Source organism: Pongo abelii, chromosome 19 (assembly GCF_028885655.2).
Source record: "Pongo abelii isolate AG06213 chromosome 19, NHGRI_mPonAbe1-v2.0_pri, whole genome shotgun sequence".
Taxonomy (NCBI): domain Eukaryota; kingdom Metazoa; phylum Chordata; class Mammalia; order Primates; family Hominidae; genus Pongo; species Pongo abelii.
In genome coordinates this window covers 17,103,990-17,123,826 of record NC_072004.2, presented here as the reverse complement: position 1 = coordinate 17,123,826, position 19,837 = coordinate 17,103,990, and the positions used below count along the sequence as shown (strand labels likewise).

Genomic DNA, 19,837 nt, shown 5'->3' with positions numbered 1-19,837 from the left:
AATCTTCTAGAAAGTTGCAGCTACCAGTCCTGTGTGACCCTGCACAGGCCACTCCTTGTCTCTGGCTCTCAAAGAGGATCAGACAGAATCTAAGACAACCTGAGTGGATCTGGACTCACCCAGTCAGGGGCACCGAGGGCACCAGCAGAGGCATCAGGGTTTCCTTGTTGGGCTTCCATGAGCCCCGGACCCTGCAGTATTACAGGGGTCCAGGATTCCCCTCAAGCTTCTCAGACTGTTCATATCCTCGCCTCTAGCAGTTCTAGAGGAATGAGGTCTGAGTGCTCCCACCCTGGTAAGTAACTTCCACTTCTTCAGGCTTAGTCACTCCAGTCGATTTAGTTTTTCCTAGGACGTGCCAGTCCTCTGAACTTTTTATGATTCTCAGCTGCAGACTTACGTTTTCCACAGCCTTCTGGAATTGTGGCATTTTGGAGTAAAAACAGTCTTAGGCAGGATTCTCACTGGTGGGGTTTCCAGACAGCTGTCGGCCCAAGACAGACCAGCAGGAACTCAGAGGGGTTGGTTTGGGACATGGAAACTCAGACACGAAAGAGAATAAGTTACCTGTTCCAAGAATTCCCATCTCTCCAGAAAAGGTCCAGCAGGGCGAGGCGAATAGAAATGGCTTTGGTGTTGCATGTCTTAGGGAGAGGCTGGTCCATGAGCCAGGACCAGAAGAGGGCTCTCTCAGGGTAATGGACACACAGAGCGGGGAGGGACTTTGGGCTGGAATTAGACTCTTTTAGAAAATGGGAGGCCAGGCGCGGCAGCTCACTCCTGTAATCCCAGCACTTTGGGAGGCTGAGGCAGGCAGATCACCTGCAGTCAGGAGTTCAAGATCAGCCTGGCCAACATGGTGAAACCCCATCTCTACTAAAAATACAAACATTAGCTGAGCGTGGTAGTGTGTGCCTAATCCCAACTACTTGGGAGGCTGAGGCAGGAGAATCGCTTAAACTTGGGAGGCGGAGGTTGCAGTGAGCTGAGATGATGCCACTGCACTCCAACCTGGGTGACAAAGCGAGACTCCATCTCAAAAAAAAAAAAGAAAAAAAAAAGAAAATGGGCAAGAGGTGGAGTGTGGGCAGCTGGTTGGGGACCTGAGAGCAGGTATGCAGCAAAATGCTACAATTCTCTACCTGGGCCATGCTCTGAGGGAGGGAGTCCACCGAGAGAGACCCTCAGGGTGAGATCAGGGACGCTGGGTGGAGAGAGAGGCCTGAGATGCCGCAGGAAGCTCAGGGCCTTTGCCTGGCCCATGGCATTAGCTGTCTTGCCTCACCCACCTCCACTCCCACCCACAGCTCCTACCTCCTCCCTCCCAGTGTCTCGAAGCTGTAGGCAAACTCAGTGACCACTGAGAAACCAGGCATAGGCCCCTCCCAGCCCTGAGGACGCCACCCCCACCCCGTGCCCTCTTCTGCAGCCCGGAAGCCTTGCTGATTTTCCACCTTGCGGGGAGAATCAGGCCCTGAGAAGCAGGGCCCTAAGTTGGGAACTATTCTGCCTGGCTGCGGGGTCTGGCAGCCCCTTGGTGTTCCTCTTGGCTCCTGCTGGGAAGGCCTCTGGAAGGGCATCTGTGGCTCCCTTCCTGGGCTGGCTTCTGCCCTCCCCACTGCCCAGAGCGCATTTTTGAAAGGTCTTGGGGAAAGTGGCCAAGCGTGGAGAGGTGGAAGAGCACAGGCAGGGTCTCACCCCTGGCCACAGTTGTGGATCCTGCGGCCCTCCTCCTCTATCCCGCCCAGTCTCCCCTTCCTGCCTGAAGTTGAAAGCTAGCTGGATTGGAGCTGGATTCCTCATCCAGCATGACTCATCTCTGCTCACCCAGAGGGAGGGCAACAAGAGGTCTGAATCCAGATTCTTGGAGGTCTGGCCTTGGCCTTGGCCTTGCCTCTGACCTAGAGATTTAAAGTGGTAAAGACCCTTAGCTTGTGATGGTTAACTTTATGTGTCAGCCTAGCTAGGTTGTGGTGCCCAATTTTGGGTCAAATACTAGTCTAGATGCGGCTGTGAAGGTATTTTTCAGATGTGATTAACATCTGAGGCTAGGCATGGTGGCTCATGCCTGTAATCCCAGCACTTCGGGAAGCCCAGGCAGGTAGATCACTTGAGCTCAGGAGTTTGAGACCAGCCTGGCCAACATGATGAAACCCTCTGTCTCTACTGAAACTGCAAAAATCAGCCAGGCATGGCTGGGCGCAGTGGCTCACACCTGTAATCCCAGCACTTTGGGAGGCCAAGGCAGGCAGATCACGAGGTCGGGAGAACGAGACCATCCTGGCTAACACGGTGAAACCCCGTCTCTACTAAAAATACAAAAAATTAGCCGGGCGTGGTGGTAGGCACCTGTGGTCCCAGCTACTCGGGAGGCTGAGGCAGGAGAATGGCGTGAACCCGGGAGGCGGAGCTTGCAGTGAGCCGAGACTGTGCTACTGCACTCCAGCCTGGGCAATAGAGCAAGACTCTGTCTCAAAAAAAAAAAAAAAAAAATCAGCCAGGCATGGTGACGGGCACCTGTAATCTCAGCTACTCGAAAGACTGAGGTAGGAGAATCGCTTGAACTTCTGGAGGCAGAGGTTGCAGTGAGCCGAAGTCACACCACTGCACTCCAGCCTGGGTGACAGAGTGAAATTCAGCCTCAAAAAAAAAAAGAAATCTGAAATACCTACATGTGAAATCAGTAGACTTTGAGTAAAAACAAAAGCCAAATAAAGCCAGGTGCAGTGGCTCACTCCTGTAATCTCAGCCCTTTGGGAGGCCACAGCAGGAAGATTGCTTGATGCCAGGAGTTCAAGACCAGCCTAGGCAAACAAAGCAAGACCCATTTCTACAAAAAAAAAAAAAAAAAAAAAAAAATTTTTTGAGACAGAGTCTCACTCCATCACCCAGGCTGGAGTGCAGTGGTGCAATCTCAACTCACTGCAACCTCCACCTCCCGGGTTCAAGTGATTCTTCTGCCTCAGCCTCCCAAGTAGCTGGGATTACAGGCATGTGCCACCACACCCAGCTAATGTTTATTATTATTATTATTTTTATGAGACAGAGTCTTGCTCTGTTGCCCAGGCTGGAGTACAGTGATGCAATCTCAGCTCACTGCAAGCTCCGCCTTCTGGATTCATGCCATTCTCCTGCCTCAGCCTCCCAAATAGCTGGGACTATAGGCATCTGCCACCACACCCAGCTAATTTTTATTTTATTTTATTTTTTAGTAGAGACGGGGTTTCACCGTGTTAGCCAGGATGGTCTCAATCTCCTGACCTCATGATCCACCCACCTTGGTCTCCCAAAGTGCTGGGATTACAGGCGTGAGCCACGGTGCCTGGCCAACACCCAGTTAATTTTTATATTTTTAGTAGAGAGGGAGTTTCACCATGTTGACCAGGCCAGTCTCAAACTCTGGACCTCAGGTGATCCACCCACCTCAGCCTCCCAAAGTGCTGGGATTATAGTCGTGAACCACCGTGCTGAGCCCATTTCTACAAATTTTTTTTTTTAATTAGCTGGGTGTGGTAGCACGTACCTGTAGTCTCAGCTATTCAGGGGGCTGAGGCAGGAGGATCAGCCTCCCAAATAGCGGGACTACAGGAGTACAGAAGTTCCAGGCTGCAGTGAGCTAGGATCACACCACCGCACTCTAACCTGGGTGACAGAGAGACTCTATCTCAAAAGCATAAATGGATAAAAGCTGATTACTTTCCATAATATAGGTGAGCCTCATTCAATCAGTTGAAGGCTCCAAGAGAAAAGAGAGGTCCCTGAGGAAGAAGGAATTCTGCCTCCAGACTCCAGACAGCACTGCCAGCCCCTTCCTGGGTCCCCAGCTTCCCAGCCTGCCCTGCAGATTTCAGACTCGCCAGCCCCCACAATCATGTGAGCCAATTCCTTAAAATAAATCAATTCCTTCCTCTCTCTCCACACACACACACATCTTATCGGTTCTGTTTCTCGGGAGAACCCTGGCTAATACTTAACTTCCAAGGGCTCATAGAGGCAGAGTCAGAAATTTCTAGGGGCTCTAGAGCCCCCCTTCCCTGCCACTGGCTCACTGTATGAGACAACCTTCCAGCCCCCAGCTTTTCACTCTGAGAAATGGGCTGTTCCCGTGAAGACGCTCCTGCTTGGAACTCAGGTTGTTAGGGAGCCAGAAGGATCCTCTAAGTCATTCCTGTACCTCTTTGCCATTTTACCTGAAAATCCTTTGAGGATGAACCAAATGTTTCTTTTTTTTTTCTTTTTTTGAGACGGAGTCTTGCACCGTTGCCCAGGCTGGAGTGCAGTGGCACAATCTTGGTTCACTGCAAGCTCCGCCTCCTGGGTTCACGCCATTCTCCTGCCTCAGCCTCCCGAGTAGCTGGGACTACAGGCACCCGCCACCACGCCCGGCTCATTTTTTGTACTTTCAGTAGAGACAGGGTTTCACCGTGTTAGCCAGGGTGGTCTCGATCTCCTGACCTCGTGATCCACCCGCCTGGGCCTCCCAAAGTGCTAGGATTACAGGCGTGAGCCACCGCGCCCAGCCTCAGGATGAACCAAATGTTTCATTTCACTTGGGCAGAATGTACTGCAGAGAGGGACAAATGGACTTAAATGCATTTGCCAGAAGGTATAAACAACCGATTCAGATAATTTCCCAAGCAGAGAGATTAGGAGGGCGCTGGGATGGATGACAAAGTGCTGAAAATTCGTGGAATGGAGGGGCCTGCGGACCTCAGAGACCATCTGGCCCCAGGCATACTGCAGAATCCGAGTCCCACAAGAGGTCCCGGGGAAGCAGGGGAGGTGCTTGGGAAATAAATCTGGGAAATACTGCAAATGCCACCACCCTTTCAGAGTCATAAAACAGTAGCTGAAACGTCCAGCAGGAAAAGGAAAATGGTTATTTGTTGAATTCTTTGTGTTCCAAACCTATTTGGTCCAAGTCCCTCTTCTTCTGCCCTCTCCAACTCTTTGGAAGAATGAGCTGGTGCAACCTTCTCATTTGTAGGTGGGGAAGCTGTGGTGTAGGAGGGTGGCTTGCCCAGGGCCACACAGTGACTTAGGGTCTAATCCAGGTCTTTGTCCCCCACCGTCAGCCACATGTGGGCAGAGCCATGACCATGGAGGAGCAGACAAAACCCTTCATATGGCTTGATGCGCCTCCCAACTTTAGATTTTTCTGAAGAGAAAGCATCCTTTTGATATTTATTTGTTTCTAAAGCCGTTTCTTGAATTTTAATTAAGTTACACTTGGCAACGGCTGGGCATCTGTTTCCAGAGGCCTGTTTCACACAGAGGGTGTCATTTTTTAGACTTCAAAGTTAAAACACAAACAACACACAGTCATGAAGCCCCTCACTGAGCAAAGCTGCCAAACATTGCTGCCCAGCCCGCTGACTCCTGCTGGGCAAGGCAGACCTGGTGGCAACACTCGTCACCGTTGAGGAGGGCCAGCCTGCCGGGTTGCCTGGCTTCAAAAACCTGCAGGGGCCACGTGGCCTCGGACGGGTGGGAGAGTCATAAGCTGCCCCTGGACCCTCAGGTGGGACCAGAGAACCCCAGTCTTTACCTCTCATCCCTCAGACAGGCTGGGCAAGTCTGGTGGAGCGGGGAGTGGGTGCCAGTGACCCCCCACCAGCAGTTCCTTGACTCAGACCTCTGCAGAGCAGCCCTCACTGGCAGCATCTGGCTGACTTCGGTCAGCTGGGTGCTAATGGACACCTCCTTGGGTACCAAACTCACAGGCCTGTGGGGGTGGCGGGCACCAAGCCAGGGTGCCCTCAAGAGGCAACCCCCAAGACTGGGACCAGGAGCCGGGCAATGCCCACCTTAGACATCAGCAGGACTGTGAGGAGGCCTCACCTTCAAACAGGATTCCCATACTGTCCAGTGGTTTTGTTAGGGGGAGGGGATGTTAACAGTTGCTTTTATTACTTTTGCTAGTCTGCTTTGCTTTGGTGTCTTCCAAGCCTGAGCAGTGTGCCTCGGGCTCTTAACTGCACAGTCCTCCCTGTCTCGCTGTGCTGATGCTCCCTGCCGTGGACTCTGCAGGGTGCCCACCTCATCTGCATTATCTGTCATTAGTTATTCCTGGGGCGCGCGCGCACACACACACACACACACACACACACACTAACAACGACTTGAATTTTCTCAATTAATATTCAATATATATTGAAGTGGAAATTTTTAAACCTAGTGTTTCATGAAGCATTTAACATACCAATTTCATTATTCCCCTCACGAATCTAGTTCCTTTAAATGTCGATGTTCAAGGGTAGGGGGTTTATAACTTAAGTAATTAAATTTCTTTAAATATCTTGATGTGACTTTATAAATTTAACATAACCAGTGTTCTTAAGTTTATAAATACTCATCCTAAAAAGCAGGACTTTCCTGGGTTCCTAAACAGTTCTTAAAATTTAATAAGCTGATAAATATGATGACTATTAGTTCTCTGAAACATTTCAAAACTTACAAACTTGGCTGAATCCACTTCCGGTGTTCTGCTTAAAATCATAAGCTTAAAATCAGCTACTCAATTACCCGTTTTAAATGGGGATTGGAAGGCCAATCTGTTAGATACTCTGATACGCCTAATTCTCTTGAACATGACAAATGTGTGAAATACCAGATTTCCATATGCCCCAGCGCATTAGCACTCACTTTGCTCCAGGGCCACCCTGTGTAACTGTGGCACTTTTGGGGCTAATGGTGCCTTGTCGCTGCACTGAGGAGCAATGCCCCTCTCTGGAGCAGTCAAGCCCACTGGTGCCACTTCTGCTTTTGCACCCCACGTACCGCTCCAGCGGGGAGGTCTCAGTCCCGGTCTTCAAACTCCATCACCAAACTCCTGCTCGCCTTCCACCATCCACGCAGCTTCATCACTGGCTTTTTGTTGCTTTTTTTTTCTGAGTTCTTTCATGGTTCCTCTCGCCAGGCCCCACGTCTTGTAGCTACTTAGTGGCACCTCCTTGGATGCCAGGATCCTGCATCCTGGGCCATGCTGATGAGAAGAGTCACAGGGGGCCAGAGCCCTTAGTGGCTACCTTCCTTGTGGTCCAGTAATCCTGCCTCAGCAGTGCCGGCTGATGAGTGTCTCTTCTCTGCTTGTATCCTTCCAGTGACGGTGAGCTCACCACTATTTTTTTATTATGATAAAATATACAAATATAAAATACCGTTTTAACCATTTTAGGTGCACAGTTCAGTGGCATTAAGCACATTCATATTGCTGTGCAGTCGTCACCACCTTCCATCTCCAGAACTCTGTCATCTTCCCCAAACTGAAACCCTGTCCCCACCCAACACGAATTCCCCCTTCCCCAGTCCCAGCAACCACCATTCTGCTCTCTGTTTCTGTGAATTTGAGTACGTTGAATGATTAGATACTCTTGGTCCCTCACGTAAGTGGCCTCGTGCAGTATTTGTCCTCTCGTGCCTAGCTTATTTCTCTTAGTGGAGTCTTCAAGCCTCATCCTTGTCATGGGCGGTGTCAGCATTTCCTTCATCACCTGTTTTTAAAGGTTCTTTCCCGTGTTGAGCTGAGAACCACCTTGGGGGTCCTATAGGAAGCATTTCTGACTAGTACAGCCCTGCCCCTGGGAGCAGACAGCAAAGGAGAGTGTACCCACAGAGGCTCCAGGGCTGGTGGAGACAGCAAGTTGATTTCTGGCAATAACGTCCCTGGTTGCCCACAGCTGTGCTCTTGGCTGAGGTCTGCAGCAGTGGAAGAAGGGAGGGGTCCCGGCCACTTGTCTTGATCTCTTCTCCCTTTTGCCTGGTGTGCCCCTGGGAAAAATGCCACCTCTGTCCTGATCCAATCTGGTGCATTCATTTCCTGGGGCTGCCGTAACCATTGACCACTGGCTGAGTGACTTGGAACAACTGAAACATATTCTGTCATGGTTTGGAGGCCAGAAGTCCGAGATGAGAGTGTCGGCAGGGCTGTCTCCATCCAGAGATTCCAGGGGAGATTTCACTCTTTCCCCCTTCCAGCTTCTGGTGGTTGTGGCCGCATCACTGCCTTCTCTGCCTCCACCTTCACGTTGCTGCCTTCTCTGTGTCTCTTGTAAGAACACTTATTCTGGATTCAGGGCCCACCTGGATAAACCAGGATCATCTCATCTCAGGGTCCTGAAGGTAATTTGTGCTTGAAGACCCTTTTTCCAAATGAGGTCACATTCACAGTTTCTGGGCACAAGCGCATGGACATGTCTTTTGGGGGCCACCATTCATCCCACTGCATCCTGTATCTGTTTCTCTCATTCAGTGCATAGGTCTGTGCCCGGCGTCCCTCCCTTCCCTGTCGCACATGGGGAAAGAATGAAGTCTCCGCCTAGAATCTCTAGAGGGAGTGCAGCTCTGCCCACACCCTGATTTCAGATTTCTGGTCTCCAAAACTAAGAGAATACATTTCTGTTGTTTATGACTCTGTCCTTCTTCTTATGAGACCATTGTCTTCCTAGAGAAGCAAGTCTTCTCTGTGCCCAGCTCCTTAACTCTGGGATGTCCCATATTCTCTCCCTGGGGGCTTCCTCAGGCTGTGTTTCCCTAACAGCACCTGACATTTCCCTTCCCTCCCCTGGGTGTCCCCCAAAGGCAAGCCGGAATGTCACGGGGAAGAGGACAGGAGCCCTGGCACCCAGCTGAGGCCTGGCATCCCCCAGCCTTATCCCTCCCTTAGCAGTGGCTGCCAGTGATGTTCTAGAGCCAGGAGGGGGAGCAGCCTGGTTCTGCTTCCTGCTTGCCCTCTGGACTCTAATTAATTTCCTTCTGGTAGACTGTGTTTGATTACACCCTCATTAAGTAGCTTTGCACATGCGGGTCCTGGTGGTTTCGATATTGAAGCATCTACCTTTGCTGGTTAATATTCAGCGCTTGCTGCGTCCTCCTTTCCCCGGCTCTGTTGTTGCAGAAACTGTGGAGTCATGCCTGGAGGAGAGAGACAAATGAAAGCTAATTTCCCACGGGGCCTTCCTTCTGGGAGTGGGGTTAAAAATGAGTTTAAGAGGGAAGGGGGGAGTTGAGGTTTAAAATAGAGTATGGCTGGCGGCCTCCTCTGTGGCTTCCCCTAGCTTTCCCCTAAGACACCTAAGACGATGCACCAAAAAAAGACAAACACTCAGCACACTGGAAACAAAGACAGGTGGGCAGTCTGAGAGGAGCCTCCTCACTGCTAGACACATGGAGCAGGGCCAAGAAAGGCACCATCCAGCCTTCCTCCCAGGAATCTGAGACCTCCGGAAGGAAGAGAGGAAGCCACTTTCTCCCTTAGTTTGTGGACTGTGCCAATCAGAAAGTCAGGCAACTGGTCCTGTACCATGCAAGTGACAATTTGGAGCTAAAAGGAGGGCTCTTCCACTCCCCTCTCCCTTCATCCTCTCCCATGCCTCTGTCTGCATCCGTTCAGAGACAGCAACTCCCAAGGCGGGAAGAGAGGGCATCTGAGAAGTCCGCTGCAGCCAGTGGGCTTACCCAAGGACAGGAAGTGTCCTGAACATACAGACATTGTTATAGATTTCCGTGGACTTCATTGTTGTGAGTGTTGGAGATTCAGGCCATGAAGTGGGTGAAGATGTCCCTTCTCAAAGTCAGAGTCACATAAGCACGGTGCCTGAGACTCATCCTGGGGCTGGGCTCTTCTGCAAGCCAGAGCCCTGAGAGGTGGACTCAGTCCCAACCCAAGGAGGCCGTCACGGGGACAAGGATGTGCTGATAGACGTGGGTGTCACTAGATCTTGGCCTCTTCGAGAGTGCACAAGCTGGGGAGGGGGGAAGCCTGAGCATAAGATAGATACCCTGGAACCTGAACCCTGACCTCTGAAAATGATCTACAGCAGGATCCAGAAGAAATGAACTTTGTGGGAAAAGAACAAAAGGCCACCCAAAGAGGCCAAACTGAGATGGAAAAGAAAACCAACAGGATGAGATGAAAGGGCAGATTAACAAGCAAAATAAGAATTGCAAGGAAATGAAATGCTAGCCTACTTGCAGTCCTTCTTGGGGGCAGTGAGAGCGGTGATGCTGGATGTGAAATCAGTGACATGGAAGGCAAACTGGAAACCCTGGATGAACGTGTATCATGCACAGAATACCAAAAAAGATAAATCCAGAAGACACAGAGCCAGTGTTGGTTTTCCTGAGGAAAAGACAGCCTGAAAAAAAAGGTCTATGTTTGCTGACCAATACCTGAAAGTAAATCCAAAGAAAACAGATCCACCACTAGACACATGGTAGCAAAAATGTTTAATAACCAAGTGTCAGGGGCAGAAAAAGAATGGCCAGATAGAATGTGCACCCTCCCCTGCTCCCTCCTATCCCAAGAAGGTGTCTATGTTTGCCTGCCTGGGGGTCTGGCTCTGTCACCCAGGTTGGAATGCAGCGGCACCGTCATAGCCCACTTCAGCCTCAACCTCCCTGGCTCAAGCTGTCGTCCTGCTTCAGCCTCCCAAAGTGCCGGGATTACAGGCATGAGCCACCGGGCCTGGCCCTTTTTAAAATTTGTGGTAAAATACACATAACATACAATTTACTATCTCAACCATTTTTAAGCATACAGCTCAGTGGTGTTAAGTACATTCACACTGTTTGTTGTGCAACTGACCTCCAGAACTCTCATCTTGCAAAATGGACACTGTGTCCTCATTAAACAGTAACTCCTCCTTCCCCTCCCCCCAGCCCCTGGTACCCACCATTCTACTTTTTGTCTGTATGAATTAACTAGTCTACATACCTCATATAAGTGAAACCAGACAGTATTTGTCCTTTTGTGTCTGGCTTATTTCACTTATTTGTCCCTGTGTCCTCAGGGTTCACCATGCTGTAGCATATGTTGGAATCCCCTTCCTTTTTAAGGCTGAATAATATTTCATTGCATGGCTAGACCACGCTCCGTGTACCCATTCATCTGTTGATGGCCACTCGGATTGTTTTCACCTTTTGGCTACTGTGAATGATGCTGCTGGAAACATAGCTGCTGTTTGAGTGCCTGCTTTCAGTTCTTTGGGGTATATATTCCCAAGAGTGGAATTGCTGGATCATATGGCAATTCTGTGTTTAATTTGTTTAAGGAACTGCCACACCATTTTCCGTGGTGGCTGCACCATTTTGCATTCCTACCAGCAGCGCACAAAGGTTCCAGTTTCTTCACATTCTTGCCAACCCTTGTTATTTTCTGGGATTTTGCGGGGCTTTTTGGATCTGAGAACTGGATTGGCCACAGAAGTTAAGTTTATTTGTATTAGAAAGATTTGGGCTGAGTTTGCAGGGTGGAAATGAGAAAGTGAGGGATGGTTGGAGTAGCAAGAAAGATACAGGGAAGGGATTTTAGAAGTTTGGGCGATGTCAAGAATGAGATGTCCCTTTGGTGACTTGGAGAAGTTGCTGTAGAGATATCAGTTGCTTCAGAGGCCTCCTATAGGCTGAACTGATATTCCCAGGAAGAGGACAGTGTGCTAGGGCTGTCCAGTAGGCACAGTGGGGTTTTGTGGCAAGGACAGCCCTACAGGCGCCAGGGCCGAACAAGCAGCTAAAGAAACAAAAATCAGATAGCCTCATTCTCATCTGCAGGACTGAAAGTCAGAGGGTAGCCAAGTCTGTCTGCGATATTTTGCAGGGAGTTTCTGTTGAGCCCGGTTGTCTTCAGGTGTGTCATCAACATGAAGGAATTCTCAGGGAGGCCAGAGCTCAGAAGAGAAAGCATCTGTGTATTCCTCCTGGGGGGAAACATGTACTGGGTGACTTCCCTACTGCGCAGGAATACAGAGTGAAGGTGCGAATACTGTGGGGAGGCATCAACGAGTGAGTGGCAGTGATCATGTACACTCCATGCCATTGCCTTGCACACACATGTGCAAACGTGAATGCAAAATGCCAGCTGTGACATTCATAGGGTTGTTTTCACATCTAAAAAACATAACAGCAGCTCCTTACAGTGCCTCACCCTTGTAATCCCAGCTACTCTGGAGGCTGAGGCAGGAGCATCACTTGAGCCCAGGAGTTCAAAGTTGCAGCGAGCTATGATCGCACCGCTGCAATCCAGCCTGGGTGACAGAGCAAGACCCTGTCTCAAAATAAAAAATAATAAGTTCCCAAGTGAAGAAATAAATTTTTATGAAAATAACTATATTTTCCAAAGGAAAAGAAAAGCCAAGTGAGGAGAGTGGTGTTGCTTCCCATTTTTGTGACTCTCTTTAGTCTCACTTTCTAGAAGACGCTATCAGACTTGTGCTTTTGCACTGGGTCTTGCGACAGGTTGTTTTAATTGACATCTATGAAGAAAATCTGGCATCACATTGATATGTCATTGGAAAAGAGGTCCCACAGCACCCCTAAAATTGTCTTAAGGGTGCTTCCCCAAAGTCTACAGACCACACTTTGAGAAATGCCATTCTGACTGCCCTGTGTAAATCTCTACTCACTTTTTGGAAACATGCACCCCTATTCCCCAAGCCCATCATCTCTTCCCATTGCAATGAGTCCCCAGACTTGTTTATCTAAGCTCCAGTTATGTAGGGCCCCCTTCTTTGAAATGCCATGTGCTGCTGTGTGCTGGGTCCAGCAGTTCGAAAGGGAGCTGAGAGTGACTCGGTGTCAGGCCAGCCACACTCTCCGAGCGTCACTCCCCACCAGCAGTGACTCAGGTGCACCTGCTGGTGTTCCCAGACATCCTGATGAGGAACTGTCCACAGGCACAGTTCCTAGAGGTGGTACCGTTTAGACCTATCATGAGGAAAATTGGATTGTCCTCAATGCCTCGTGCTTTTGAAGACAAACCAGCCCCTCCAAGACTAGTACAGTGCACAGGAGGGGCTGCAGGGACCACACCTGGATCTGATTCTTCCACTTCCCTTGCACATGCAGCAGGCCTTGTGTGCCTACCCCCATTCTGTGTCTTCCTGAGAACGATGGCAGGCCATGGGTGCAGAGTCTGAAAGGAGCCCGTTCCCAGGGCTGTGGCCCAGGCTGCAGCCTCCTGAGACACCTGAGGATCTGGTGACCTCTCCTCCCTCACACCCAGCCCTGTGGGTAGTCCCAGCAGCTGGTGACACCATCATCTCCAATAGCCTGGCTTAGGGGAGGGGGGATGGAGAGGACATCAAGGAGGCGGGAAGTAGCCCAAGGTCCTCAGGACTATGAAGTGCCCTCAATTAGCACAAGCATCCTGTGGACCTAGGTGGGGTTGAAATAAAGCAATAAAGCAATAATGTGTGCCATGGCCTTTGGCCAGCCTCTATCTGGCTTTGCCTGTTGTAGCCCTGGGACCTTGGGGAGCCCCACCCCAGCTGGAATTCACAGGGCAGGCCGGTGTTGGCCGTGACTCACAGTGACCCTGAGCTGCCTTTCTGGGAGACCATCCTCCTTCCCTCCCATCCTGCCTCTACGCTCCTTTTCCCCTCCCAAGCAACAACCACATGAACCCAGACAGTGCTCCAGAGAGGCGGAGCCACAGTCAGCAGCTGGGCAACCGTGGGGATGGCGCGGGGAGATGGCAGGGGAGTGGGCTCCGGAAAGGACATTTGGCATCTTCACAGACCTCCCCAACCTCCCGGGTTGGCAACTGGGGTTTTCTTGGTCCTTCCAGGAATGGCCTAGACTAGTTTGGAGATGTAGGGGATCCAGGAAGATGGGGCAGGGCTGGTAGGAACACAAGAAACCCAGGCAGTCATCTGGTCCAGGGCTTTCAAGCTTTTCTTTGGAACAGAACTGCGTTCATTTGTTTGTAACCAGGAGCTGCTTTGTAAGAGCCGCAGCCCACAGCCCTGCTGGTTCCTCTCACCTCCCTCTTGTCTACCGCAGCCCCCGACCATCAGCCTCAAGATCTTGGAACACAGTTTAATAACCACTAGTGCGGTTCATCTGCCCATTTCACAGATGGCGAAATGGATCCCAAGAGGGAAGTCTCTTGCCACAGACTTACAGCGAATTGGGGCTGGCCAGGGCCTAAAACCCAGTGCTATTTCCCAGAGTCATTCAGGGACAGACTGCAGGGACAATTGTAAGGGGGAGACCACTAGGTACCAGGGGTGCTCACAGAGGAGAGGGGTGCCCAGGGGCAAAGCAGAGGAGGGATAGAGGCTGGCATTAAGTCACCAACCACAGAGGAGCAGCCCAGCCTGCTTGACAGAGTGTAAAAGAAAAATAGCTCCATGCCTCTGGCCTCCTCCCCGTGGCCACCAGTGCAGCCTCTAACCACTCCTCTGTTTCCACCTCATCTGCCCTCCTTCTCCAGCTCCCTGTCCCCAGGGAGGGGAGCCTCAAGCTGTAGGCAGGGACTGGCTGGCAAGCCAGGCACTGGGCCACAGCCCAGTGTTTGACCACACAGGCCCTCTGAGACCATAGAACACAAGTCCTTTGACTTTCGGCCTTCCTGTGTCCCCAGCCTCCTCCCGCCCCAGAGAGGGCAGGGCTGTGATTTTGCACATTAGTGGGTGATAGTTTGTGTCCTGGGGTCCCTCGTGTCCACACGGCTCCGACACGCCCTCCTGACCGTGGGGCCAGTGTGGACTGTGTGTGCCCAGGTCCCTGCCCAGCCATGACTCCTGAATTTTTCTAGGGAGAGAGCTCATGGCTTTTGACACATTCTCAATTGGGTCTGTGGTCCAGGAGATCGAGAACCCCTGCAGAAGGGGAGGACGGGCCTTCCAGGGAGGAGGGGGCAGAAATGTAGTAGAAAGGGCACTGCTGCTTTCTCTGTTCCCTGCCAGAGGCTTTACATGTAGCACTTGGTCTTGTTCCCCTTGCCTCCTTGTGATGCTGGGGTCACTGTCCCCGTTTTACACATGAGGAAGCTGAGGCTTAGCATCGTCAGGTTGCTTGCTTCAGGACGCAGCCCTGGCTAAGGGATTGAAAAAGCCGGGGCAGGGCCAGAGGTCAAAGGCGGGTATTGCACCTGCTTCTACAAGGGGGTGCAGCTCTAGAACCTGTACCAGCCAGTGCTTCAGAAGCCTCCTCTGACTGCATCCATGACAGACCTTGAGCCCCCAGGTCCTGGTTCCCAGCAAATTTTTTCAGCAGCCAGAGAGCCTGGCACAGGACCTGGTAGTTCACCTCCAAGGTTCATTCCTGCCATGTGGAAAACAGCCCTGTGTCACAACTGGCCTCTTGTGTCCTCACTGAGGCGTGAATGAAGCTTTAATGAGGGTGGGGGCAGAGTGCACCCTAACCACGGCAGGTAGGACCTGGCTGGCAGGTGGGCTCCAAGGGGCTCCCCCCAAGAGGCTCCTGCCACCCCCAGGCATGACACCAGGCCCTCCAGAGCCCCCAGCAAAGACTCTTTATTTGCTTGTATCAATGTCAGCTGCCAGACCACAGAGCCCCGTCCCTGCCCTCCATCTGTCCAGCTCAGCCACCCCCTCACCACCCCCTCACCACCCTCTCACCACCCCCTGGCAGATAAGAGCAGTGCAATCTGCAGAACAGGCCCAGGGCTGAGGCCGTGCCCCGCCCCCATCCTTCCTGAAATTCCAACAGCACAGAAGGCGTGGGCCTTGGTGTCTCCATCTGTAGAGAGTATATGATGATGTCCAGCCTGGGTGCCTTCCAGGGATTTCTAAGAATCATGTGGGGAAGGTATTTTAAAAGTTCAGAATACAAACAAAATGACAAGGAGCAAACTCAGCTGGTCACCCACACATTCCCTGCCCAGATGTCCTGTCCCCAGGGCACTGGACCCCAGCCACCTGGGCTGGGAGCCTTTCTCCTCTGGGCTGTGCTGGGGCAGCTGTGGGAGCCCCCAGAATGAGGACGGCCCGCAGTGGGTGGGCCTGCTTTGCCTCCCTACCTAGGGATGCCTCATGTTCCCCAGGATGGTATGAGGACAGTCTCCGGATGGGAATGTCAGCATTGCCTGGTCTGTGCAGGGCACCAAGCTAAGGTCAGGAACTGCAGTGTAGCTCATACCCAAGGATGGCAGAAATTGGGAGGGGGTGTGCTTGAGGAAAGGGAGCTGGCGTACCTCCCCGTTTCACATGGAGTGGCACGAAGTTTAGCCCCACGCCAGGGCAGGCACGTCATGTTTCTTTACTTCTCCAAAGCCGATCACTCCGTTTTAAGCTCAGGGGGTCTCATGACCTACTTTAGAGGAAGGTCACAGGATTCTTCAGGGCCTGCTTCGGGGGAGAACAGCAGTCAGAGAGACCTTCCTGCGTCGGCTGCCTCCTCAGATGTCAGGGTGCCATATTCTGGGGTGGTGTGTCCTGAGCCCCCAAACCCAATTCCTCCCTCAGACCCAGGGAAGCTCTGCTCCAGCGGTTTCTGCCGCGGTCCCACCACACTTAGTAGCACTCGCCTCCAAGCTGCTCCCCTCCCATCGGGAAGATTCCACTCAGTACCTTTCTGAGGGAGTCCTGATGAGGTTTCCTTCTGGATGCCTGGCAGGCTCTCCTTACAACCCCACCACTCAGAAACCCCCAAGGCAAAGGAACACTGAGGCTGCATCAGCTACAGAAGGAGCAGTAAAAACATCAGAAGCAGGAAGAAAACACAAATAAATGTCAATAAACCATCCTGTCACAAGGCAGTTAATTCCAAATTTTGCCACGATGGAGAAGCAGCTGCTTGCACCAAGGCGGGCCACCCTTGGCTTCCTCCTCTGGAAAACCAGAGAGACAAAGGTCAGGGGCTGTCCTAGGAGAGGGCCACAAGCCAGGACCTGCACAAACTGCAGAGCCTTCAGAGGCCAGTCCCTGCTCTTCCTCAACTTGGAGGCAAAGACAAACAGGAGGGGCCTGCCCCAGCCCCTGAGGGAAGTTCTGCAGATGCTCCCCACCAGGGATCTGGGAGGCAGAGTCGCCTCCAGGGGCCTGTGCCTACTTCTCCTGGGGATGGTGGGCGAGCTGGGTGGGCAGCCAGCCCTGACCTCTGGGCATCCTTTGCTCTTGCAGGACCTGGGAGGCAGAGTCGCCTCCAGGGGCCTGTGCCTACTTCTCCTGGGGATGGTGGGCAAGCTGGGTGGGCAGCCAGCCCTGACCTCTGGGCATCCTTTGCTCTTGCAGGACCTGGGCATGGAGTCGACCTCGCTAGACGACGTTCTGTATCGCTACGCCAGCTTCCGGAACCTGGTGGACCCCATCACACACGACCTCATCATCAGCCTGGCACGCTACATCCACTGTCCCAAGCCGGTAGGGTGGCTGTGGTCCGAGCCAGCCAGGTCCCGGGGTGTGCAGTGGGTGCCTTTCTGGGCAGAGCAGCTCTATGCCCAAGGAGGACTGGCAGACACTGCCCAGGCCCAAGGAGGACAAGCCCGTCCTCCAGGCACCAAGAGCTTCAGGTGCTCTCCCTTGGTGCCACTAGCACAGATTGGTCTTGTTTGGCCCAGGGGGTGAATTCATTGCCAACATTTAAAAACCAGAATTTTTCACATGATCCGTATATTCAGCTGCCCTTGAAAAACTGGAAGCTCCAGCAACATGAAGCCCTCATTTCTGCAGGGCTGGAGCTAAGTAGCCATCCCTGTTATATGGGGCCAAGGCCACCACATACAGTTGTACAGGTTGTACGTTGCACAAAAGCACGCGTACAGAGGGGTGACGGGGTAGGAGGAGGCAGGGAAAAGTTCAAATCCAGCCCTCTCTCTACCCACCAAGCCATGAGCCCTGATGCAAGCCCGTGTCCCCCTGGAGGTGAACTTTTTCTTATTTGCACAAAGGTGTCATAGAAGGCTGTCCGGGGCCCTGCATGGGGTTGTCCACTTTGCCTCAGTCCCCACCACTCCCAGATATCTTCACCTCTGAGGCTGAGTGTCCTTTGACACTCACCCCTTCACTCATGTCTTCTTCCTACTGGCCCTGGGAGCTCGGAAGGGAAAGCTCCATGGCTCTCCAGGCTCCAGATCTGCAGCTCAGCCCTGCCTGGATGGGAGGTTCTGCCCTGTTCCTGCAGCTCCAGGTCTAGGCTTCCCCAGGGCTATGCAGCCCGACCTGGCGGGAAGGGGAGGGCCGGCTGGGGACATTTCCACACTTGAGCGCTTCTCTGTTGCTTTAGTTTTTTTCTGTCTCATCCCTCAATTTCCAGTGGCTTCCAAAAGAAGTGCTTCCTCATTGGCAGTCGGGAAACCAGAGCAGGACGAAGGGGTGTGGGAGGGAAGTTTTTCCTTTTGGTGTAGGATCTAGGCCAGAAGTGAGATGGTTCCCAAGCCCACCCATCGCTCAGCCTGGATACAGACTTGACTGTGTTCCTACAGTGAGCTGGAGCCTTGCTCTGGAAAGGTGTTTCCTGGGGCTGAGCTCCATCTGCGGCTTTGTCAGGGGCCTTCTCTCTGACTCTGGGGCTACCTGATGCAAAGGCTCTGAGGTGGAGGCCCAGCTGTGGAGGGCTGGGAGCCGGCCAGGGTCAGGAGCACAATGTTGCAGAAGGCAGGGATGCAGGGCCCAATGGGAGGGGAAGGAAAGCTGGTGTTGAGGAAGCCTCAAGGCCTGATTGGTGCCTTGAGGGAGCTGGCTAGGGCTGGTGCCTCCGTCGCTTCTCATGCGGTTCCACCTGGTTCTGCCTGGGGAGGTGGGAAGGGACGGGAGTCAGGCCTGTGAGGAGGCCTTGCCGGGCGCCAGACCCTGCCTTTCCTAGAGCAGCAATGGAGTTGCTCACAGATGAGAGGGTGAAAGGCGATGGGGCTCTCAAAAAAGCAAAAAAGAAATAGGAGGGCTGTGTATATGCCCATCTTTGAGTTAAGGAAAACAAAATTCAGGTAGTCAAGTGATCTGAGCAAGGTTACACCTCCGAGGAGAACCACAGGTGTGATGTGGGCCTATGCAGTGGCCCAGAGCTGGGCGGGACACAGGCCGGTGGTCCCTGGGTGGTCAGTGCCCATGGGGGCAGGAGGAGGGGCCTGGTGGGAGCGGCCGAGCTCCCCTCCCTCCCCAACCTGCCCCTCACGGGTTGCCTCACGGATGGCCTGTGTGGGGAGAAGGACCCACCCTCTCAGAGAGAGAGGCAGGCCAGGGAGTGGGTAAGGCCCACTGTGAGACCCTGTGAGACAGGGCCAGGCAAGTCCAGGAGGAGGGGTGGGAACTCCTGCCTTCTGATCTTCCCTTTCCATCTGGGTAGGGGTGGGGCCGGGGGGTGCATACCTGGGTTGTTGTGGTCCATTCAAGTGGCTGTAACAAATTATCGTAGACTGGGTGGCTTACAAACAGTAGAAATTTATCTCTCACACTTCTGAAGGCTGGAAGTCTGAGATCTGGGTGCTAGCCTGGTTGGTGACTGGCAAGGACCTTTTTCTGGGTTACAGACAGTCACCTTTTTGTGTCCTCACATGGCAGGAAATGGGCAAAGGAGCACGAATCCCATTGTGAGAGCTCCACCCCCCTGGCCTAATCACCTCCCAAAGGCCCCACCTCTAAATACCATCACCCTGGGGATTAGGTTTCAACACGTGAATTCTGGGGAGATACCAACATTCAGTCCATTGCGTGGTGTAACCTTCCTCAAACCACTTCAACACCTGGACTTTGTTTTCCTCAAAATAAAATCAGAGCCAGCCAGAGTGGGTGAGCCCTGCTGAAGCCCAGAGACCTGGAGGGCCCCTTTCATGCCCATGTGGCAAGCGAGGCTCTCTGGATGAGGCAGGGGTGGGAGGTCCCCAGGCTGGTGGTAGGAGCAGCCCCTCCATCCACCCCAGAGGGCTGACCAGGATGTCCTGGTCAGAGCAATTGGCATCTGAGAAGTTCATGTCAGCCCACGTTATGGGTCTAGAGATTTTTGTAGACAGAGGTGTCAAGACCGGAGAGCTCGTTCCAAAGGTAAATTGGATACTACACGGACCTCAGTGAAAATCCTTCAGTGAGGGGCTGTGCTGTAGTTTAAACAAAACCCAGACTCCTCATCTGGCTTTGCCTGAGTCTCTGAGCTCCCCTCT

General features: G+C 52.5%; 1 protein-coding gene across 2 annotated transcripts in view; it reads left to right on the top strand.

Moving 5' to 3' along the window:
* The window catches only part of LRRC75A (leucine rich repeat containing 75A), a 50,804-nt gene that overhangs the window by 13,040 nt on the left and 17,927 nt on the right, over positions 1 to 19,837 (top strand). For both annotated transcript variants that reach the window (XM_024235399.3, XM_024235400.3), the window contains exon 2: positions 16,977 to 17,105. In XM_024235399.3, coding sequence (XP_024091167.1) covers positions 16,977 to 17,105 — 129 coding nt within the window. The remainder of the gene's footprint in view (positions 1 to 16,976; positions 17,106 to 19,837) is intronic.